Source organism: Chiloscyllium plagiosum, unplaced genomic scaffold, assembly GCF_037043375.1.
Source record: "Chiloscyllium plagiosum isolate Xiang-an unplaced genomic scaffold, Cpla_swu_hap1 HiC_scaffold_12, whole genome shotgun sequence".
In the NCBI taxonomy this organism is placed as follows: domain Eukaryota; kingdom Metazoa; phylum Chordata; class Chondrichthyes; order Orectolobiformes; family Hemiscylliidae; genus Chiloscyllium; species Chiloscyllium plagiosum.
Window position 1 is genome coordinate 7169182 of NW_028270150.1, and position 22723 is coordinate 7191904.

The window sequence follows — 22723 nt, forward strand, 5'->3', positions numbered from 1 at the left end:
ATGTCCCCAGCTTGTTCAAAGTGCTAAAACAACTGTAATATTTTCATTCTATATTGGTAATATCTAAGGTGATTGAATCTAGGACACATGGTGAAAAAGAATGTTTGTACTCAAGTCTTGTTTGTCGTTTGCATTTCATCTTCGAGCAATAATATGTTTTTAAGTACTAATAAGAGAACAACACTCAGAAACAAGTCAATATCCATATGGTCATTTAAAATGGGAAATTTACCTTCCAGGCAGCCCCCTGGTCCCTGAACGTTGCCTGTAATATGTTAGTGCCGGTAAACTGCGGGTAACTGAAACGGCGGAAACTGACTCCACAGATTATAGTAATTGTGAAAACCTGGAGCAGAGCTCGATGGCTGGTAGACGAGAAGACCCAAAGCGTCGCGGTACGACCAGCAGACGTAAAAGCCGAAATGGTGTGCAGCGGGCAGGCACACTGACTCATAAATATTGATCTCTAACTGTGAAGAACTAGGGTCGACTTATTTGCGAAGTATATGGAAAATACAAGATGTTTTGGCCAAAACTAAAGGGACTACTTATACATGAGGTTCACCTATACACGAGTATATATGGCACCTTAATAAATGTCCCCTTCTATTGATGTAATTAGCTTTGCTAGAGTTTAAGACTATAGTTTTATGATTTGAGTAGACTATTTTCAATCTTCGGGGGAAATTCCAATCTTAAGAGTCATGGACATAATATATGTGATTACTTAGAGTCATAGAGATGTACAACATGGAAACAGACCCTTTGGTCCAACCCGTCCATGCCGACCAGATATTCCAACTCAATCTAGTCCCACCTGCCAGCACCTGGCCCATATCCCTCCAAACCCTTCCTATTCATATACCCATCCAAATGCCTCTTAAATGTTGCAATTGTACCAGCCTCCTCCACATCCTCTGGCAGCTAATTCCATACACGTACCACCCTCTGCGTGAAAGGTTGCACCTTAGGTCTTGTATATCTTTCCCCCTCACATGAAACCTATGCCCTCTAGTTCTGGACTCCCCAACCCCAGGGAAAAGACTGTGTCTATTTATCCTATCCATGCCCCTCATAATTTTGTAAACCTCTCTAAGGTCACCCCTCAACCTCCGACGCTCCTGGGAAAACAGCCCCAGCCTGTTCAGCCTCTCCATGTAGCTCAGATCCTCCAACCCTGGCAGCATCCTTGTCAATCTTTTCTGAACCCTTTCAAGTTTCGCAACATCTTTCTGATAGGAAGGAGACCAGAATTGCACGCAATATTCCAACAGTGGCCTAACCAATGTCCTGTACAGTCGCAACATGACCTCCCAACTCCTGTACTCAGTACTTTGACCAATAAAGGAAAGCATACCAAACACCGCTTTTACTATCTTATCTACCTGTGACTCCACTTTCAAGAAGCTATTAACCTGCACTCCAAGGTCTCTTTGTTCAGCAACATTCCCAGGACCTTACCATTAAGTGTATAAGTCCTGCTAAGATTTGCTTTCCCAAAATGCAGCACCTCGCATTTATCTGAATTAAACTCCATCTGCCACTTCTCAGCCCATTGGCCCATCTGGTCCAGATCCTGTTGTAATCTGAGGTAACTCTCTTCGCTGTCCATTACACCTCCAATTTTGGTGTCATCTGCAAACTTACTAACTGTACCTCTTATGCTCGCATCCAAATCATTTATGTAAATGACAAAAAATTGAGGATCCTTGTGGCACTCCACTGGTCACAAGCCTCCAGTCTGAAAAACAACCCTCTTCTACTTACTGCCAATGATTAATGTGTTTGAACATGGAAAGGGGGACATTTTCTTTGGTTTGGATTTAAAAAAAAATATTCATTCATGGAACCTGGATGTCGCTGTCTTGGCCAACATTTATTGCCCATCCCTAATTGCCCAGAGAGCAATTAAGAGCCAACCACATTGCTGTGGGTCTGGAGTCACATGTCAGCCAGACCAGGTAAGGATTGCAGTTTTCTTCCCTGAAGAATTTTAGGAAACCAGAAATCTTTCCAACAATGGATTCATGGTCAGCATTAAACTCTTAATTCCAGATTTTGTTATTTTTTAAATTGGTGAGCTTTGAACCTGGGTCTCTAGATTAATAGTTCAGCAATAATACCATTAGACTGCCGCTTTGCCCCAAATCTCACTGAGTGTAATTATATTCAGCAGCCATAGGTGTACGGGTTTAAGTCAAGTACAGTTGTTCATTCATTCACATATATCCTATAAATAAAGCAGCAATACTCTCCCAATCTCTCACTCCCACTTTTTGTTCTCTTCCCCCCACCCCCTCCCCAGCCGCTCTCACAAAGATTGATTACAGGTCATGGTGATGCACCTTTAACTCTGTTACCTCAGCTCCTGCTAACTGTCTCCAGTCTCCCACAAAGACGGTACCTGGTTTTTTTTGGTTTTCTTGATTTACAATGGAAGTGGGTGTCTTGTCGAACAAAAACTTTCCGCATTCTGGGGTTTCTTCAGGTCACTTTTTTAGGAGGATGGGTCTCGGGTGAACTTAAAATTCAAGCAAATTACATACTTCGCTTGATGTCATGCAGCTTGCCTCCACGTCACGGTGGCTGATTGGTTCGTACTGTTGCCTCCCCGTGTCTGTGTGGCTTTCCTCTGGGTGCTCCAGTTTTCTTTCACAGCACAAGATGTGTGGGTTAAGTGGATTGGCCATAGTAAATTGCTCTGTACTGTCCAGGCATGTGCAGACTAGGTGGGTTAGCCAATGGAAAGCCTGGGGTTACGTGGATAAGGTGGGCGGCTGGATCTGAGTGGGATGATTTTCAGGGAGTTGATGGGACAAATGGCCTCTTCCAGCACTATAGGGATACTTTGATTCGATTTCATGATTTATGCCTCATTCTCAGACTGATTGAAAGTTTTAATGGCTTTGGTAGTTCTATTTGTGTACGATGTACAACTTTTCTCAAGTAGAAAAGATCAAGAAAGCATTGCTGTCCTAGCATATTCCAGATAATGGGTAGTGTTTATAGTGATCCTGTATTGTGTGTTAACAACTTTTTTGATACTTTTGGCAGTTAGTTTTGTTTTTGCAGTAACCCTAACAATTGATAAAACCCTCGTGAGTTTTGGGAAAGTGCATAGATTTATCTCAGTCAGAATGTTCTTTTTGGTATTGACTTGTACTTGAATAAGGGTATGATTTGGAGATGCCAGTGTACAAAGTTTAAAAATCACACAATACCAGGTTATAGTTCAACAGGTTTAATTGGAAGCCACCTGATGAAGGAGCAGCGCTCCGAAAGCTAGTGCTTCCATTTAAACCTGTTGGACTATAACCTGGTATTGAGTGATTTTTAACTGAATAAGGATATGTGACATCCCTGGTGGCTGTGAATGTCTACCTTAATTACGAGAAACTTGAGACTAGGTGTTGTCTTGAGTTCAAAGGTCACAGGTCACATGATTGCCAGCAGCCATGTTAATGGTTTCAATTGTGTCCAGTTTTGTTAAAAAATGACTCAATGTTTATAATTGTGTTTATATGTATTGAAACATCAGGATCAGTCTTCCTTTCAATTCCTTATAATGAGATTATTCATTAATCTGGCCTTATTACTCAAGGCAGTATCTAAAACTGACTGTTCATGTAAAAAGGTTAGAGTAAAATACCGAGCACAGTTCTGGTATCCATATCGTGAGAAGGATGTAGAGGCATTGCCAAAGGAACAGAAAGATTTACTGTGATGGTATCAGAGCTATAAAGTGTTATTGATTTAAAAATCGGATGATCAGTCTTGGACTGCTTTCCCTCAAAGGCATGGTTGAGGGGTGATCTGATAGTTGTCACTTGTGCAGAAATCAGACGAGGGGCCAGAAATAAGTTGTTCCCAAGAAGAGTGGGTATTATCCCTAGTCCTGACAAATATTTATTCCTCAACAGATTCGAGAACAGCTGCTTCTCCACTGTTACTAGACTTTTGAACAGAGTTCTCATGTATGAGAGTTGATCTTTCTGTGCACCTTCTCTGCAGCTGTAATACTTTATTCTGCTTTCTGTTCTATTACTCTGATGTACTTATGTAAGTAGCAAAACTATTCTGAAAGATAAAAAAGTTTGTTTATTATATTTCAGCCACATGACTCTACAACCTTTTGCTATAAATTCTGTCTAATGGTCCTGCTCCACAACCACCTGACAAAGGAGCAGCGCTTTGAAAGCTAGTGCCTCCACATAAACCTGTTGGACTATAACCTGGTGGTGTGGGATTTTTAACTTTGGCCAGGAGAAAGTGAGGACTGCAGATGCTGGAGATCACAGTCGAGAGTGTGGTGCTGGAAAAGCACAGCATGCCAGGCAGCATCTGAGGAGCAGCAGAATTGATGTTTCAGGCAAGAACCCTACATCGAGCTCTTGCCCAAAATGTTGATTCTCCTGCTCCTCCGATGCTGCCTGATCTGCTTTAATTTTGTCCATCCCAGTCCAACACTGGCTCCTTCAAATCATACTTATGTAAGGTCTGATTTGTTTGGTTAGCATGCAAGGCAATGCCTTTCACAGTAACTCGGTACATGTGACGATGATAGATCAAGTCAAATCAACATTACAACATCAGATTGTAACCTCGAAGACTGGGTTTAGCTGCTGTGATGACCTTTTCCTTGAGTAGTTGGCGGTTTCTCCCTCAGATGGATAAAGCAGAACAGAGTACAAGGGTTTTAATGGTGTGCACTCTATTTTATATTCCGAGCAATGCAGATTGCGGCCTTCGGTACCCCAGTTCAGCAATATAGCCCTTAGCTGCTTTGCCTTTTCTTCTGTTGAGAGTTCTCTCTCTGGTGCTGTCTCATCAGTAGCATTCTGTTTTTAAAATGTTGTCTCTCGAAGACTTATTCAGATGAAATTTAAGATGGCTTATATGTTAATTTTTGATGAATCATTGTCGCACAGAGCAAATTCAATTGTGCTGGAATTCCTGTGGGAATACTTCCAGTCTCCTGCTTTTTCATCAGACGTTTTTCAAATTCTCACACCTTCAACAGGATCCATTGTGTTTCTGCAAGGATAATTGAATTCTGAATGGCTTCCTTTGTGGTTGATTTTCACATAATACATCAGCCTGCCTGCCTTTCTGGATGAAGGAACAGTTATGTGATTGCTGGCAGCCATTTTTTTTGACACTGCATCTATTCTAAAATGTCAGATTTGTCGTCTATATATATTACAGATCTGTCTTTCTTTCACTGTAGATCAGTGAACATTGGTGAACAGGCCTTGTTTTGTTTGAGAGTTTTGTTTGAACCCAAATTTACAATGGCTGCAACGTGTGCAACCAGAAATGCAGTTGTTGAGTCTCAAGGCCAGAAAACTGCTTGAATACAACTTGCTATATAAATGCAACTCTGTTTGTTGTGTATTATAGGTATTGTGTTTTATTTTCAGCTGGGAAGTACTGAGATTCCTGCTATCTAATCTGCGCTGGTGGGTGGAAGAGTATTATTTTGATGGCTTTCGATTTGATGGAGTGACGTCTATGTTATATCATCACCATGGCATAAGTATGCTTCATTTATTTTAAAGTTTAAAAGAATTTTTATCAAAATATGCTCCTTCTTTTAACTTGATGTCAGACTGGTCAGTGTTAGAAGATCATAAAACACACAATGCTGGAGAAACTTAGCAGGTCGGGCAGCATCTGTGGGGAGAGAAACAGAATTAACATTTTGAGTCCATTATGACTTCTCTTCAGAACTCTTACTTGATCATAATGTTGCCTGGGTCTCAAGGAGAGCATGCTAATTGTTGGAAGAACACTGCGTTGTTGGAGGATAGGCTAATGAATCATTAATTAGAAGATCTGTCTGTCTGTCCACTCAGCTGGGATTTAAAAGATCCCATGACCATACACAGGTAAGTGTTGCAACCAGTTTTTGTCCTACAGACCCAGTTTTATTGATGTTTAATGTTTTGAGTCAATTGCATCTCTTTGAATAAGTGTTCAGTACCTGCACCCATGCAGAAACAAACCGAGGAGGCAACTTAGTTGACCCATCTGGCTTATTTTTCACCTTCCCATCATACCCTTCTCACAGCATCTAACTACCTCCTGAATGATGTCGAGCTTTTGCCCTCAATCCCAAACCCTGATAGTTCCTTTGTGTTCAGCAGCTGTGTAAAGATGTCCTTACCATTGTCCTGAACTTGCCCTATTCCGAATCTATAACTGTTCTCCCCTCACTTTGCATTTGTGGTTTAACTTGAATCTGTGGTTTGGAATAAAGATTTTTTAGTGTTTTTTATGTTTCAGGATTTCTTAGCTCCATCTCATTGGTTTTCTTCAAACCAAGTGTGTGCATTTATTTATCCTCTTTTTCAATCATCAATCCTCTGACACTCTAGAGGTCAAGATTTTTTGTGCCAATTGGAGTCCCAATGCAAGGTAACCCCCTCCCAACCCTCAACTCCTTCCTCTCAGAAAGGCATGCCAACCCAGGTCCAGATGAGATCTTCAACGCCCCATGTTCCAGCGGAGCATGCCATCCTCGCTCCAGTGGGGCTGCTGGCTCGAGAGTTGCTAGCTACTTATTTGTTTGCCAACAGGAGTAGCAGGTCTACTTCAATCCAAGCTGCAGCCCAACAGCTATTGGATTACACTGTCTCATTGGCGGAAGGGCTTTGCCTTGACTTACATGCAGTGGGGTGTGGGGAACTGCCCCTCATCATAATGTGGTTTTCTCCTGCTTAGGGGTTCTCCAGGGAAACATTCTCTCAGTAAATTCCCTTTAAAGGCCTTTGATGAATTTTATGAGAGATAATGGCGTAGTGGCATTATTACTGAACTGTTAATCCAGAAACCCAGATAATGTTCTAGGTACCCGCGTTCGAATCCCACTGTAACCCATGGTGGAATTTGAATTCGATAAAAATCTGGAGTTAAGAGTCTAATGATGACCGTGAAGCCATTGTCAATTTTTGGAAAAACCCATCTGGTTCACTAATGCCCTTTAGGGAAGGAAACTGCCATCCTTACCTGGTCTGGCCTACATGTGACTCCAGACCCACAGCAATGTGGTTGATTCTTAACTGCACTCTGGGATGTACAATAATTCTGGTCTAGAAAAAATAAGAAAAAGGGATCATCTCACTCTCATCCAAACTTTGGAAATACGAGGCCACTATCAATCCTACACCCCACTCTGCCAGTTTGAGTCTAATTTTGTAATACTCTGACTGTTTTGTGCACTCCCTTTCCCATGGAGATTCACTACATAGAAATATCAGATTGGCACATCTGGGTGAGAGATCAATATCAACAAGAACCCTAAGAGACCCCCTCTGCCCTTTGAATTACCATATTTTTCATGTCTTGTCATGTCTTGTACTGAGCACTCACTCAGTACACAGGGACTGGGGTATTTCAGTGCTTCCATTTGTCTGCCATTCAGGTATATTATGTGCTGATCTGCATCCCAACTGTATTCACATGCCAATCTCCATGTCCTTTGTTATCAGGTATATAGAATCAAAACGGGTAAAGGAAGACTATTTGACCCATCCTGTCTGTGCTGGTTCCCGAAGGAACTATCCAATAAATTGTACTTTTCTGCTCATTCTCTGTAGCCTTACAAATAGTTTCCTCTTCCATCATTCTACTGCGAAAGTTCCTATTGAAACTGCCCTTTCAAGCATTGAACTTAAGATCAAAACTAACTGCTTTTTAGCATTCTCCACTTCCTGCGTTGGATATTTTCTCAGTTATCTTAAGTTTGTGTCCTGTGGTTATTGACCTTCCTAGTTTTTTTCTAATTTACGCTCTCAAAACTATTAACTACTCTGCTTTAAGCAGTATAATACTATTTTCTTATTCTCTCAACATAGCTTAAGTCTGTCCTCCGCCCTACTATCATGTACGTCTCTGCTGTGGCCTTTCCAACCCCACCTTGGCATCCTTTTGAAACTGTTTTGCCCTGAACAGAGACAGGAGCTCCAACTGAGGCTGTGACAAACAGAAGTCTATTAAGCTTGCTCTTAAAGTATCCTATTTCCCTAGAATCCATAGCCTTTGATGGAATGCATTCCAGATTCTTCATCTGGGAAAAGTGCTGTCTGATTTCAATGGTCTGGTTCTGTTTTTCTGATTATCTCCCTCTGTTCTGGACTCTTCCAGTTTAAAAGGCATTTAAGAGGCATTTGGATGGGTATATGAATAGGAAGGGTTTGAAGGGAAATGGGCCGGGTGCTGGCAGGTGAGACTAAATTGGGTTGGGATATCTGGTCGGCATGAATAGGTTGGACCAAAGGATCTGTTTCCATGCTGTACATCTCTATGACTTTAGGATGTAGCTCCCTCTATCTACTTTGACAGGTCCTATCATCATCATATACATTCTTCACTGTGCTGAAGCATTGGACTGAAAAGTGCACTTCTGGAATGGATGTTAGATCTCTAACTGTCAGCAACATATTTGCCAACTGAGTCAAGTTTGAGGCTGGATTCTCAGTTGTTATTTGACTGAGTTCAACAACTGCAATCCAGATTGAAGGCGGAACCTAAACCCTTCCTCTGACTGAGCCACACCTTTCCATAAAAACCCAGTTGAAAGATATTGTAGAACTTGTGTTTTGGGTGCAGAGCATAAGAACAGATAATACTGAAAATAATCAGCAGGTCAGAGATCTGATGAACAGTCAACAACTTGAAATGTTAAATCTGTTTCTGTCCACAGATGCTGCCTAAATATTTCCAACATTTTCTGTTTTTTGGTTCAGATCTGCAGCATGTTACATTTGTAGTGACATGGGTTGTTTTATTTTTGGACCTTGTGTCCTGTTTCTATGCAGTAAGTACAATGTCACACTGTAAAATCAGAGTATTTGGTTGAGTATTGCCTTTTTAAAACAAAATTGTATTCCCCACCTGTCTGCAGGTACGACCTTTTCTGGAAATTACAGTGAATATTTTGGGCTTCAAGTTGATGAGGACTCTTTAGTCTATCTCATGCTGTCAAACTATATGCTTCATAGCTTCTATCCAGACTTCATCACTGTAGCAGAGGTAATGAATGACTGCCTGTTTAGTAGATTTTATTATTTGTTACTGAGTTAAGCACATGTTGTTGATGTGAGATATTTCTTATTTTTCATGCTGTGTTAGCTTTTTTTTTGACGACTACTTCAGCAATGTTGCAATCTTCAGGAAGAAAAATGTTCATCTGGGGAAAGGAACACATTTATATTTCAAGCAGCCAAATTGGGCAAGGTACAGAATTTGTATGAACAGATAAATGTTCTCCTTTTCATGCAGACATCACGCACTGCCAGAGCAGGCATGGCACAATGTTAAATGCAGAGTAAAGCCCTCTCTACATTGTCTCTATCGAGCATTCCCAGGACAGGGACTCCACAGGGTTAGATATAGAGTGAAGCTTCCTCTATAGTGTCCCCATCAAACACTCCCAGGACAGGGACAGCACAGGGTTAGATACAGAGTAAAGCTCCCTTTGTCGTATTCCAAGATAGCTCAGGATCGAAGTAGGCTGCTTGGCACTCTGCCAGTTAATAAGACCATGACGTATTTGATTACTCCATTTTCCTGTCTGGCCCTAATAATCTGTCACCCCCTTTCTTAACCCGTATTCTCTATCTCTGCCTTACAAATATTCAAAGACTCTCCTTCCACAATCTTTCAAGGAAGGAAGTTCCAAAACTGCATCGCCCTCAATCAGAAAAATGTCTCCTGTCATTGTCAGTGCTGGCATAGTGCTAATGTCAATCTAAACCTAAACTGGCAATCTAAACCTTGTACTAATTTTGTGCAGAAATAAGTTGGAATACTACTATCGCAGCTGGTGAAAATTGAATTCAGTAAAAATCTGGAATAAAAAAAACGGCCTAATGATCAGCATGGAACCACTTTTAATGTTTGTAAAAAAAAAACAATCCAGTTCACTAATGCCTGTCAGGGAGGGAAATCTGATCTGGTCAATGTGTGACTCCAATGGTGGTGTTGAATAGGGATCAGAAATGTTCGCCTAGCTAGCGACACTCACACTCCATGAACAAATATTTTAAAAAAGTGCAACACCTTATTTTTGATCAGTGACCCTGATTTCAATTTCACATCCATCCCACCAAACATTCTCTGGATCTCATATGCTTCATGGAAGTTGCCTCTTACTCTTTGAAACTCCAGAACTAAGTTTGTCCCACATTTCCTCATAAAACAACCCACATATTGCAAGTATTAGTCCAGTAAACCTTTTCTGAACTCTTCCAATGCATTTACATCGTCCTCTAAATAAACTGACTGGTGCTGTTCACCGTTTTCCAGACGTAACTTCCCTATCCTCCCTGCTTACTCGAACTCTCAATATCACTGTTCTTGTGGTTTCTGAGAATTACATTGCCACTTGAGAAACAGATCGTTTTGTGTGAGGCTCATGTCAATTTTAAATATTAACATCAGATTGCCCCATCAGCCAGGCGAACATTGGACTGATTTCAGCCTGGGTTGGAAGTGGTAGACGTTCACTCAAATTGCTCCCCTACACAAAATTTTTTTTTTTAAACATAATGGTGAGATCCCTACTTTGTTGTGTATTTTTTTAAATGTCCGTTACTCAACGGTTTATTTATTCTCTGTGTGAATAATGTACCCTTACTTACATCCGGTGACCGTGACACTTTTGTCCCCTGCTGTGAATCATGCGTGAATCTTACCATGACAGCTCAGTCCTTATGCACACTTCGCCCCCTACTCCATTTCTCTGCCAATGAAGCTGTGAAACTGACGTAGAGAGTCTGGAGGAGCCGGGTTGTTCTCCTTGGATGTGATAGAGTAAATAAGGAGAAACTGCTTCTGCTGGTGGTAAGGACATTTACTAGTCGGTAAAATTTTAGAAAATTGGCAAGATCTTCTGCAGGTTGCACACCAACCTAAGATGGAACTGTGTTGCCATTCCTTTACTGTTGTCGGGTCAAAATCCAGCAACCCCAACCATCACAGCAGTTCAAGAAGGCAGCTCACCACTGCTTTCTCAATAGCAATCAACGACAGGCAATTCATGAAAAACAAACAACTGTGGATGCTGGAAATCAGCAATTGCTAGAAAAACTCAACAGGTCTGGCAGCATCTGTGGAGAGAAAGCAGTTAACATTTGGGGTCTAGTTCTTGTTCTGAAGAAGGGTCACTGGACCAAAATGTTAACTCTGCCTTTTACCCCCCCAAGATGCTGCCAGACCTGCTGAGTTTCTCCAGCATTTTCTGTTTTTGTACAGATAATTCATGTTTGCCCAGCTTGTGATGCCATTATTGTATAAGAAATGTTTTTTTTCGCTCAATGTAGTGAGTAGCTGTGATGTGGAATACCTGCAAGGGTAGTGGAAGTAGATCATTGGTACCTTCCAGTGGGGACATTAGGTAATTACTTGAAAGTGGAAATATTTTGAAGTCTATGGGGAAAGTGAAAAAGGGCTTTTTCAAAGAAGGAGCACAGGCATAGTCAGCAGAAAGATCAGCTGATATGCTCAAACATTCTATGAGGCTGTGCTTATCTTGAAGGTGGACATTTTAATGTAAACTGTGCCATGAAACTGTTTATTGTCTTGGTATTACTTGCAAGACAGACTTCATAGAATCCCTACAGTGTGGGAACAGGCTCTTCGGCCCAACAAGTCCACACTGACCTTCCAAAGGGTAACCCACCCAAACCCATTCTCCTACCTATATTTATCTCTGACTAATGCACATACACACCCCTGAACGCTATGGGCAATTTAGCATGGCCAACTCGCCTGACCTACACATCTTTGGATTGTGGGAGGAAACCGGAGCATCCGGAGGAAACCCACGCAGACACGGGGAGAATGTGCAAATTCCACACAGTCACCTGAGGCTGGAATTGAACCCAGATCCTCTGGCACTATGAGGCAGCAGTGCTAACCACTGAGCTACCGTGCCTCCCATAATGTAGCAGTGCTTCATGTATCAGTGCTTAGAATGATGTAGCAGCAACAGTTTTTACTTGTCCTAATGTGTCAGTTTCAGTTGGGATATCATGTTTAAAAGATAAGGTGGATCTATGGCAATAATGCTGCCTTTTGGGTTATAAAACACAATCTCTTCCTCATGTGGGTTAAGTGATATGTCCAAACATAATTCATCAACACCCATTCTCTGTAAAGCCCTAACTCCATCTTGTAATGCTGGAGGGATCATTCTGATCTTTTATGGGCAAGTGTTGCATTTGCCTATAATTTAAAAAGGGTGAAAAATTAGCACTTTGTTCATTGCAGGCAATCATTGCTGCATTCTTTCTGGCCGCCGGCATTGTGTAATCCTAGATTAAAGTGAAGCAAAGAACTGTGGACAGTGGAACTCTGAAACACAAAAAAAATTGCTGGAGGGACTCAGCAGGTCTGGCAGAATCTGTGGAGACAAAATAGGGTTGACGATTTTTGCGAAGCTTTGTGGTTCAGGTTGTTAGTTTGCTCACTGAGTAGTAGGTTTGTTCTCGGGCATTTCATCACTGTGCTAGATAACATCATCAGTCAGCCTCCGGCGAAACGCTGGTGTTCAGTCCCACTTTCTTTTTGTGTGTCTTGGTCTGTTACGGTGGGTGATATCATTTCTAGATCTTCTTCTCAGTGGTTGGTAATTGGGGTCCAAATCGATGTGTTTCTTGATGGAGCTCCGGTTTGAATGCCAGGCCTCTAGAGTTCCCGTGTGTGTCTCTGTTTAACTTATCCTCTGATGGGTGTGATGTCTCAGTCAAAGTGGTGGTGTTCTTGTCTTTGTGTAAGGATACTAGTGATAGCTGGTCATACCTTTCGGTAGGTAGTTGGTTCTCGTGTATCCTGGTGGCTAGTTGCCTGCCTGTCTGTCTGATGTAGTGTTTGTTGCAGTTCTTGCAGGGTATTTTGTATATGACATTCGCTTTGCTGGTTGTTGGTACAGGGTATTTTAGGTTCATCAATAACTGTGTCGGTGTGTTGGTAGGTTTGTGGGCTACCATGGTAGTGACCAGGTTACACGAGCATCACTCGCCACCAAAAGACCAGACCAGCTATCATTAGTATCCTTACACTCAGACGACGAAGGACACCGTTTCGACTGGGACAACACATCCATTTTAGGACAGGCTAAACTGGAACACACACGGGAATTCTTAGAGGCCTGGCATTCAAACCAGCACTCCATCAATAAACACATCGATTTGGACCCCATTTACCAACCTCTGAGAAGGAGATCCGGAAATGATATCACCCACCGTAACAGACCAAGACACACAAATAGAAAGCGGGACAGAACACCAGCACTTCACCGGAGGCTCACTGATGGTGTTACCTAGCATGGTGACAAAACATCTGAGCACAAACCTACCAGCTCAGCAAGCAAACTTACAACCTGAACAAAATAGGGTTAATGTTTCAAGTCCATTGACCCTTCAGAACAATGTTAATCCTAGATTAACAAAGATATTTTCTTTCTGACCTAATGTCATTGAGTCTGTGCTGTTTGACTGGCAAATAAAGACTTGTAAAGCTCATATTTGACAACACTGTGGCAGATTAAGCTATTTTTGCTCCTTAAATTGATACTGAGAACAAATATTTTAAGCAGAAATAAGATTAAAATGTACACTAAAAATGAGTGGATAAAAATGAGGATGGAAGTGACAGAAACACTCTTAATAAACATGCAGAACTTCATGTTTCAGTCGTTGTGGGTTAATGTCTTCAATAATAATGCTGTTCCAGATGTTTGATTAGTTCTGTGCTGTCATGATAAACAGCCAGGGCCGCAGGATGTGTTGTGACTAATTGTAAAAGTGGCTGTCCTTTGGGATAGTGACTTTCCCAAATTAATATTGTGTAAAAGTTGATGTTTCATTGCTGGCAAGATGCAGAGCCAAATCAATCAGTAATTTGGTACAGAAGAACAAAATGAATATACAATAGTCAGGTTCCGTCAATAGTCTCTTGCCTTGCTTATAGTTTCCTGCTGTGACAGAAGGTGAAGATGGTTGGTTTACTGTGGCTTGTTTAAGTACTGTCATCCCCCTTCCACCTTTTAGAGCAGTTTCTCTCCGTGAATCATTGGGTCAGGAAGTTAACAGAATTAGAGGTGGCAATCCTGCCTATTGTGTCTGTGCTAGTTCTTTGAAAGAGAGATCCAGTTTGTCCAACTACCTTACTGTTTTCTTGTAGCCCTGCAAAGTTTGCTGTTCATGTGAAATATTAAGTCCCCTCTCTTGAAAGTTGGCATTAATCTACATCCACCAACTTTTGACCATGCACCACAGGTCTTAACAACTTGCTATGTAGTAGTGTCTACACAGGTTTGTTTCTTGTGACAACCAATTTGGGTGTGGCAAAGTCCCATCAACAGCAATGTTCTTGTGATGCTAATGAAGATGATAAATACTAACCTGGTTACCGATGAGCACTCTGCTGCTCCTCTTCTGGATGGTGGCATAGATGTTTTGTATCTATCTCAGAGAGCAGGCAGGCCCTTGGTTTAATATCATACCCTAAATGAAGGAACTTCTGAATATGCAGCGTCCTGTCAATACTCCAGAAGTTGGTGGAGAACTTAGTCATAGTCATAGACATAGAGATGTACAGCATGGAAACAGACCCTTCTGTCCAACTTGTCTATGCCGACCAGATATCCCAACCCAATCTAGTCCCACCTGCCAGCACCCGGCCCATATCCCTCCGAACCCTTCCTATTCATATACCCATCCAGATGCCTCTTAAATGTTGTAATTGTACCAGCCTCCAACATTTTCTCTAGCAGCTCATTCCATACACGTACCACCCTCTGTGTGAAAAAGTTGCCCCTTAGGTCTCTTTTATATCTTTCCCCTCTCACCCAAAACCTATGCCCTCTAGTTCTGGACTCCCCCCACCCCATGGAAAAGCCTTTGTCTATTTATCCTGTCCATGCCCCTCATAATTTTGTAAACCTCTATGAGGTCACCCCTCAGCCTCCGATGCTCCAGGGAAAAAAGCCCCAGCCTATTCAACCTCTCCCTATAGCTCAAATCCTCCAACCCTGGCAACATCCTTGTAAATCTTTTCTGAACCCTTTCAAGTTTCACAACATCTTTCCAATAGGAAAGAGACCAGAATTGCACGCAATATTCCTACAGTGGCCTAACCAATGTCCTGTATAACCGTAACATGACCTCCCAACCCCTGTACTCAAAACTCTGACCAATAAAGGAAAGCATGCCAAACATCATCTTCACTATCCTATCTACCTGCGATTCCACTTCTCTTCGTTCAGCAACTTGCACAGCTGAACCTGGTCATGGTCCAGTTTCAAAGGCTTCATAACGAGGAACACAGGAGATTAAAGCAGCGTCAAGTCATTTGACTGTTCTGTCTGTCAAACGCCTTCTGGAAATATAACAATGGCATATATTCAGTGGTTCTGTGTAGTCCACATTGCTCCTCAAAAAACTCTCATAAATTTGTCAACCTCTATTTCTCTTTCACAAAGCCATGTTGACATTGCCTGATTGCATTGAGGTTTCCGAATGCTTGCTGTAACCATCTTTATAATGAATACCAGCATTTCCCCTATGACAGACAATAAAACAATTAGCCTTTAATTTCCTGCTTTCTCCCCCTCCCTCCTTTCTTGAATAGAAGAGGTGCATATGTCATTTTCCAATCTGATGAGATACTTCTCGAACTTGGTGAATTTTAGAAAATTAAAAATGAGTCATTTTACTATCTTAGCAGCCACTTCTTCCAAGACTCTTGAATGAAATCCATTAGGATCGATGGAAAGCTTTTATTTTGAGCAATTTTCTCAGCATCTTTCCCTGGTGATTGTAATTGTTTTAGGTTCCTCCCTTTCTTTCACCTCTTGGTTAATAGTTTATTTCTATGATGTTATTTCTATTCTCCACAATAAAAGAAATGCAAAATATCTGTTCAATTTATCCACCATTTCTTATTTGCTATTACTAATTCCCTAAACATACACTCTAGAGGGCCAGTGCTCACTTTACTTTTTCCTTTGTAAATACCTGTAGAAACTCTTATGATCTGTTTTTGTACATTTCTAGTTAGCTTTCTTTTATACTCGAGTTTCTTCCTGTTTAGCTTTTTTGTAACAATTTGTAGGCCTTTTATTGTTCTGTCTCGTCTTCCTACCTGCTACTTATTTCTATAATTGTCTGGTTTTCTTTAAATTTGATACTTCCTTCATTAGAGACTGATAGTTTTTCCTTCCCCTTTATTTCTCACTGGAATGCATCTTTACTGAGTGTTAGGAAATGTTTCTTAAATGTCTGCCACTGCGTCCCTACTGCCTTATTTCTTCGCTTAATTATCCAATTCAGTTTATTCAGCAAAAGTCTTCATAATTGCCCTAATTGAAGTTTAAAAGTCTCATGTTTTATTCACCCTTTTCTCTCCCTCAGACTGAATTTGAAATGGCGTCATCTTATGAACCGACCTTTCCTATTAATGTACTCATTAATCCTATCCCATTCCATCTTATCGTGCCTAAAATATCCTGCTCCGTCATTGGCTACGAAAAACTCTCAACAACACCTGCTGCCCTCTTCCAGGCTGCATTTGTTGATCTGATTTGCCCAATCAGTAGCCCAATCACTTCACATTATCTTCATATTTCTCACAACCCCCTATTGTTTTTTTCATACGACAATCTTATTTTACAGTTTGGTTACTGCTGGCAGGAACTATTAAACTATAGTTTGGGCGGCACGGTGGCACAGTAGTTAGCACTGCTGCCTCACAGCGCCAGAGACCCGGGTTCAATTCCCACCTCAGGCGACTCTCTGTGTGGAATTTGCACATTCTCCCCGTGTCTGTGTGGGTTTCCTCCGGGTGCTCCGGTTTCCTCTCACAATCCAAAAATGTGCAGGTGAGGTGAATTGGCCACGCTAAATTGCCCCATAGTGTTAGGTGAAGGGGTAAATGTAGGAGAATGGGTCTGGGTGGTTCGTGCTTCAGCAGGTCGGTGTGGACTTGTTGAGTCAAAGGGCCTGTTTCCACACTGTAAGTAATCTAATCTAATATAAATAAATGAGTTCTTAACCTTACTGCTTATTTTTTCTGACCAAACTGATTCTACACCTTTATCCACAGAACTCAAGTCATCTTTCTCTGTTGTACTAATGTCATCCTTAATAAACACAGCTATTCACCTCCTCCTTTTCCTCAGTGTCCTTCTAAAATGTCATGTACCATTGCATATTTAGAAACCAGTATTTGTCATCTTGCAGTTATGTCTCTAATGGCGATCAGATCATGTATATTTATCTCTGAGCTATTGATTCATCTGCAATATTACAAATGTCATTGCATTCAAATGAAGAGCTTCTGGTTTTGCCTCTTTGTCATGTTCACAACCTCTAGCCGCCTTGCCTGGCATACTGCATAAAGGGGCAAGGAGTTATCACTATTGAATGTGTCATAACACAGGGTAGTCAAGGTCTGATCAGGTGGAGCTGGATGGTTGAGTGACTAGTTTTGCTGCTAGCTGTAGACCATTGCTGCAGCCAAAAACCTGTGCCTTGAGAAGGAAGACATTATCAGACACCTCCACAAAAGCATCTGATCCTTTTCAGACTAGCAGGCTACATTTACTCAATAATATCGAGAGCAGCATGCATATCTATCTCTCCCACGTCAGCACTGCTGTGATGCTGTGTGTTAGACCAGTGACTGTTTTGTTTAATGATCAGTAAAATGGCAATGCAATTTGGTTAATGCTGTGAATGAGCGGAGTATCATTCCTCTGAAAGCATTGGTTCAATTGTGAATAGTACAACTATGTTTTCAATTATGTAGGTAATTCTGGTAATGCACAAAAAACACTATAATCGTCAGCTCCACGATGTCATCTTCAGGACCTGATGAGAAGATATCCCGAAGGACTCCAGTGTCCTTCTGTCACTGTCCTTCTGTGTCAAAATTCCTCTCTGATGCTGCATTTATTTAATTATCCTGATATTCATGACACGGCAGACTCCTAATGCTGCGAGTGAGAGTCGCTTTTCCACTGATGCCAATTAAGTACAACAGCAGCCGCTAATACTCAAGCAAATTATCTTTGTGTGTAATATAGCAAAAAATATGGTATACTGGAGCTCGTGCAAAAGGTATAAGAGCTTGCTTACCTGTGCCACAGCTGAGTTACTATTCATCTGGTATTGTTGTTATAACTCCAAGCTTTATCCTAGTTCTGAGGTTGTATAGATTGTGCAATACCGCCCCCTGCTGCTTGCAATTTCAAACCCTGAGAGAACCCAGAAGCTGAGTTAGTATAATCAGATCAATGGATAAAAGCAAATTACTGCGGATGCTGGAATCTGAAACCAAAAAAGAGAAAATGCTGGAAAATCTCAGCAAGTCTTGCAGCATCTGTAAGGAGAGAAAAGAGCTGACGTTTCAAGTCTAACTGACCCTTTGTCAAAGCTCAATGTCTTATTAGTCAACCCTACAAACCAGGAAAGCCCCAGAATTGAGTGCTGCCCATTGCTGAGCCCATGCATTTCAGCTGAATATTACAGTCTATTCCAAAGAGGCAGACAAAAGAGAAAGAGACTTGCATTTGTGCAACACTTCCATGATCTCAGGGCATCTTAGATTTTCAGACAGTTCAGCATTTCTTGAAGTGTAGTCACTATTACAATAATTTGCACAGTCAGATCCTAAAGATAGCAATGATCAATCACAATTCCTCTTCTAAATCTTTTTTGAATAGTGTGATAATGAGGTTTTATCATCCGTTTGCAAGGGATGGTGGAATGTCCATTTATCATCATGTCCAAAACATGACATTCCCAAAACTGAGGCCTTGATGGTGTCCAAGCTCTTTCTGGCAGATATGCGCTTCTGGATTTGTTTACAGTGTTACTGATGAACATTAAATGACAAGAACCTGAAATCCCCAATCCAGAATGCATGCTGCATGTTTGTTGTTGTCAATACTTCTACATGTTGTTCAATATGAAGCACTAATTTATCCTCTAAAAAGGTGTTAGCATCATTGTTTCTGTTCATCATTGCTGAGATGAGATTTTCAATTCCAGATTATTGTATGTAAATTTCCCAGTTGTGATCATGGGTTTGAACTTCTGCTCCCAGAGCATTATTCTAAGTTATCAGTTGAGAACATTATCATTGAGCTACCATTCCAAACAACGTGGCTAACATTTGACACTCGACTAGCAAAAGAAATTAATTATGATTTATTTTATAAATAAAATAAATAGGTTCTGATAAAAGGGTATTTGAGCTGAAATATTAAATCTTTTTCTCTCAGAGAATCTCTGATTTGTTTTGCTGTGTTTTGTTTTTATTTCAGATTTGCGGCATTTTTCATTTGTGCTCTTATTGATGCGGCTTGCTGTGTATAAATTGGCTGCTGCGCTATGTTGCTTCCTTGGTAAAGTGGACTGTGAAGAGGTATATTAAATCAGAATCTCTGTGAATATACTAATTGGGAATGTGTTTTTCAGGATGTGTCAGGAATGCCCACATTGTGTCGGCCTATCATTGAAGGAGGTGGTGGTTTTGATTATCGTTTGGCAATGGCTATTCCTGACAAGTGGATCCAGGTGAGCCCTAAGTTAATGCACAAAGGACTGCAGAATTGAGGATGCAAAGATTGACTGAAAATTGGAAATGTTCATAACTTGCTGTTCAGTTGATGTTGCACTCCCGCTTGCTTTGTGCTCAGCTTTCCCTTTGTTTTTAAGAACTTGTGAATTTGCACATTAATTGTCCATTAACACACCACAGTAAATTCTATTAATTAAGAGTGTAATTTCTATTATGCAGCAAAATGTTGAAAACTGCAGTGTGATGTCTGCAAAAGCATCAGAAGCACATTCAGTAGTAAAAACGGCATTCAAACTGAAAGATGAATAGTTGGAAAGGTAATATTAACAATCCTCTGCAGGAAAGGGATTGATTAGTGCATTCAGTAGTCACTTGTATTGTTCCATCCAAGTCCTTTCTGGTATCTAATAACTGTTAACGTCCATCAACCTTTCTGACCTAAGAACAGCCATTTAACTTACGCAGTCTCATTCCTGCATGCACATCTTCTCACTGTCACTTTGTTTGACATCACCCCTCTTTTTATAAGCAGTGGCCCTTTGATCTTGATGAGCAAATCTGGTCACCAGAGAAACTGTTTCCATTCATCTGGCCTTCAAAGCTAGGTGCCATAAATGGAAGATGGCTGTGAATAAATCTACTGAGGAATTCAAGAGAAACACCTTTAGCCAAAGAGCCTATATAATTCTGTTTATGTAACTAGTTCAAAAGCGGAGCATGCTGTTTCGCAAAATCATTGAGGTTCAATAACATAAATAATCATAAATGATCAAATGCTGGAGAACGAAATGGAAAGATATGTTGCTAGGATGAATTGTGAAGGTGGGAGAGGCTTGTATTAAATATGACATTGGGGTATGCGATTCTATTACAGTGACCTGTTCTTGTGCATATGTTTGATGTTTTAAGAAATCTACTCTGTTCATGTATGGAGTCAACTTCTAGTGGCATTGTTGATCTTGTCAAGATGAGTGAAGTGTTTAGGCTTTGGTTTGTTGAGAGCTCAAGTGGAAGCAGAGAAAAGACTGTGAAGGAATGGAAGATACAGACACAGTAGTACAGGAGCAAATGACTAACAGAAGCAACCAGCACCAAAACATCCATTGTCTGCTGTAAAGAGGTGTGGTGTTTCCAAATTTGGCTGCTGCACATTCCTAAATTACAGTTGTTGAGGAAGTGATTTACATCCATAAACAAGCAAGCAAATGGCTGTCTTGGCTGGCGTCAAATTTCATGAGTGTTATTGAAAATGCATTCTTACAAATGGAAGATATTCCATCATATTCCTGACTTGTATCTTGTCGATGGTTTACGGGCTTTGGGGAGTCAGAAGGTGAGTTCCTTTCCCAAGTATTCCCAGCCTCTGACATGCTCTTGGTTTCACTGGTACAGTTTACTTTCTGGTCATTGGTACTCCCAGGATGTTGATAATGGGGAATTCAGTGATGGTGACAACATTGAATATGAAGAGGTATTGGCTGATTCTCTCATTGGAGATGGTCAATGACTGGCATTTGTGTGGTACAAATGTCACTTGCCACTTATCAACCCAAGACTCAACATCGTCCAGGTTTTGCTGCATTTGGACATGGACTGCCTCAGTATCTGAGGAGTCATGAATGTCACTGGTGAACATGAATTGTTCAGTCATCAGTGAACATCCCCATCTGTAACTTTGTCATGGAGGGAAGGTTATGATAAAGCAGCATTGATGGTTAGGCCGAGGACACTATTCTGAGGAACTCCTGCAGAAATATCTTGGATTGAGATAACTGACATTAAAAAAGGTTGTTCTTTGTGCTAGACAAGGATGTTGCCATGATTGGAGGGTTTGAATGAAAGAGAGAGGCTTGGGCTGTTTTCCCAGGAGTGTCAGAGGCTGAGGGGTGACCTCTTAGAGATTTATGAAATTATGAGGGGCATGGATAGGGTAAATAGACAAGGTCTTTTCCATGGGGTGGGGGAGTCCAGAACTAGAGGGCATAGGTTTATGGTGAGAGGGGAAAGATTTGAAAGGAATCAAAGTATCAACTTTTTCACACAGAGGGTGGTACGTGTATGAATGAGCTGCCAGAGGAACTGGTGGAGGCTAGTAAAATTACAACATTTAAAAGTCATCTGGATGGGTATATGAATAGGGAGGCTTTAGAGGAATATGGGCCAAATGCTGGCAAATGGGACGAGATTTATTTAAGATATCTGGTTGGACCAAAGGGCCTGTTTCCGTATTGTACATCTTTATGACTGTATATGATTCCAACCAGCGGAGTTTTATTCTAATCCCCATTGACTTTAATTTTGCTCAGGCTCATTGATGCCACATTTGATCAAGATTTGGAGATGCCGGTGTTGGACTGGGGTGTACAAAGTTAAAAATCATACAGCACCAGGTTATAGTCCAATAGGCTTAATTGGAAGCACTAGCTTTCGGAGCGCCGCTCCTTCAACCACGTAATAAAGGAGCAGTACTCCGAAAGCTAGTGCTTCCAATTAAACCTGTTGGACTATAACCTGGTGTTGTGTGATTTTTAATATTTGATCAAGTATGTTTCACTCTCAGCTCACCACTAACATTGAGCTCTTTTGTCCAATGTTTGAACCAAGAATCTACTGATGACAAGAACGGAGTTTCCTGGCTTATTTGAAATGGAGCATCAGTGAGCGGTTTATTGCTAAGTACTGTCGATGACTTCATCTATTACTGATGACTCAGAGTAGCCTGATGTGGTGGTAATTGTCAGGATTAAATTGTCCTTTTAATGTGTACAGGACATACCTCGGCAATTTTTCATATCGTCGGGTAGATACCAATGTTGTAGCTGTACTGAAACAGCTTGGTAAGGGGGAGCGGCAAGTTCTGAAGCACAAGCTTTCAGCACTATTGTTAGAATGTTGTCAGGGTCCACAGCCTTTGCAGTTTCCAGTGCCTCCATCTGTTTCTTAATATTACGTGACGTGAACCGAATTTGTTGAAGACCGGTGTCTGCAATGCTGAGGACCACTGGAGGAGGCTGAGATGGATTGCCCACTTGGCACTTCTGGCTGAACATTGTTACAAATACTTCAGCCTTACCTTTTGCAGTGATGTGTGGGGCTCTCGAACCATTAAGGGTGTGGTATTTATGGAGCTTCC

The 22723-nt window shown here is 41.2% G+C and overlaps 1 protein-coding gene across 4 annotated transcripts in view; it reads left to right on the forward strand.

Moving 5' to 3' along the window:
* The window catches only part of LOC122555434 (1,4-alpha-glucan-branching enzyme), a 628967-nt gene that overhangs the window by 405194 nt on the left and 201050 nt on the right, over nt 1-22723 (forward strand). For all 4 annotated transcript variants that reach the window (XM_087992439.1, XM_087992437.1, XM_087992438.1 and 1 more), the window contains exons 8-10: nt 5421-5536; nt 8906-9033; nt 19488-19586. In XM_087992439.1, the coding sequence (XP_087848565.1) occupies nt 5421-5536; nt 8906-9033; nt 19488-19586 (343 nt within the window). The remainder of the gene's footprint in view (nt 1-5420; nt 5537-8905; nt 9034-19487; nt 19587-22723) is intronic.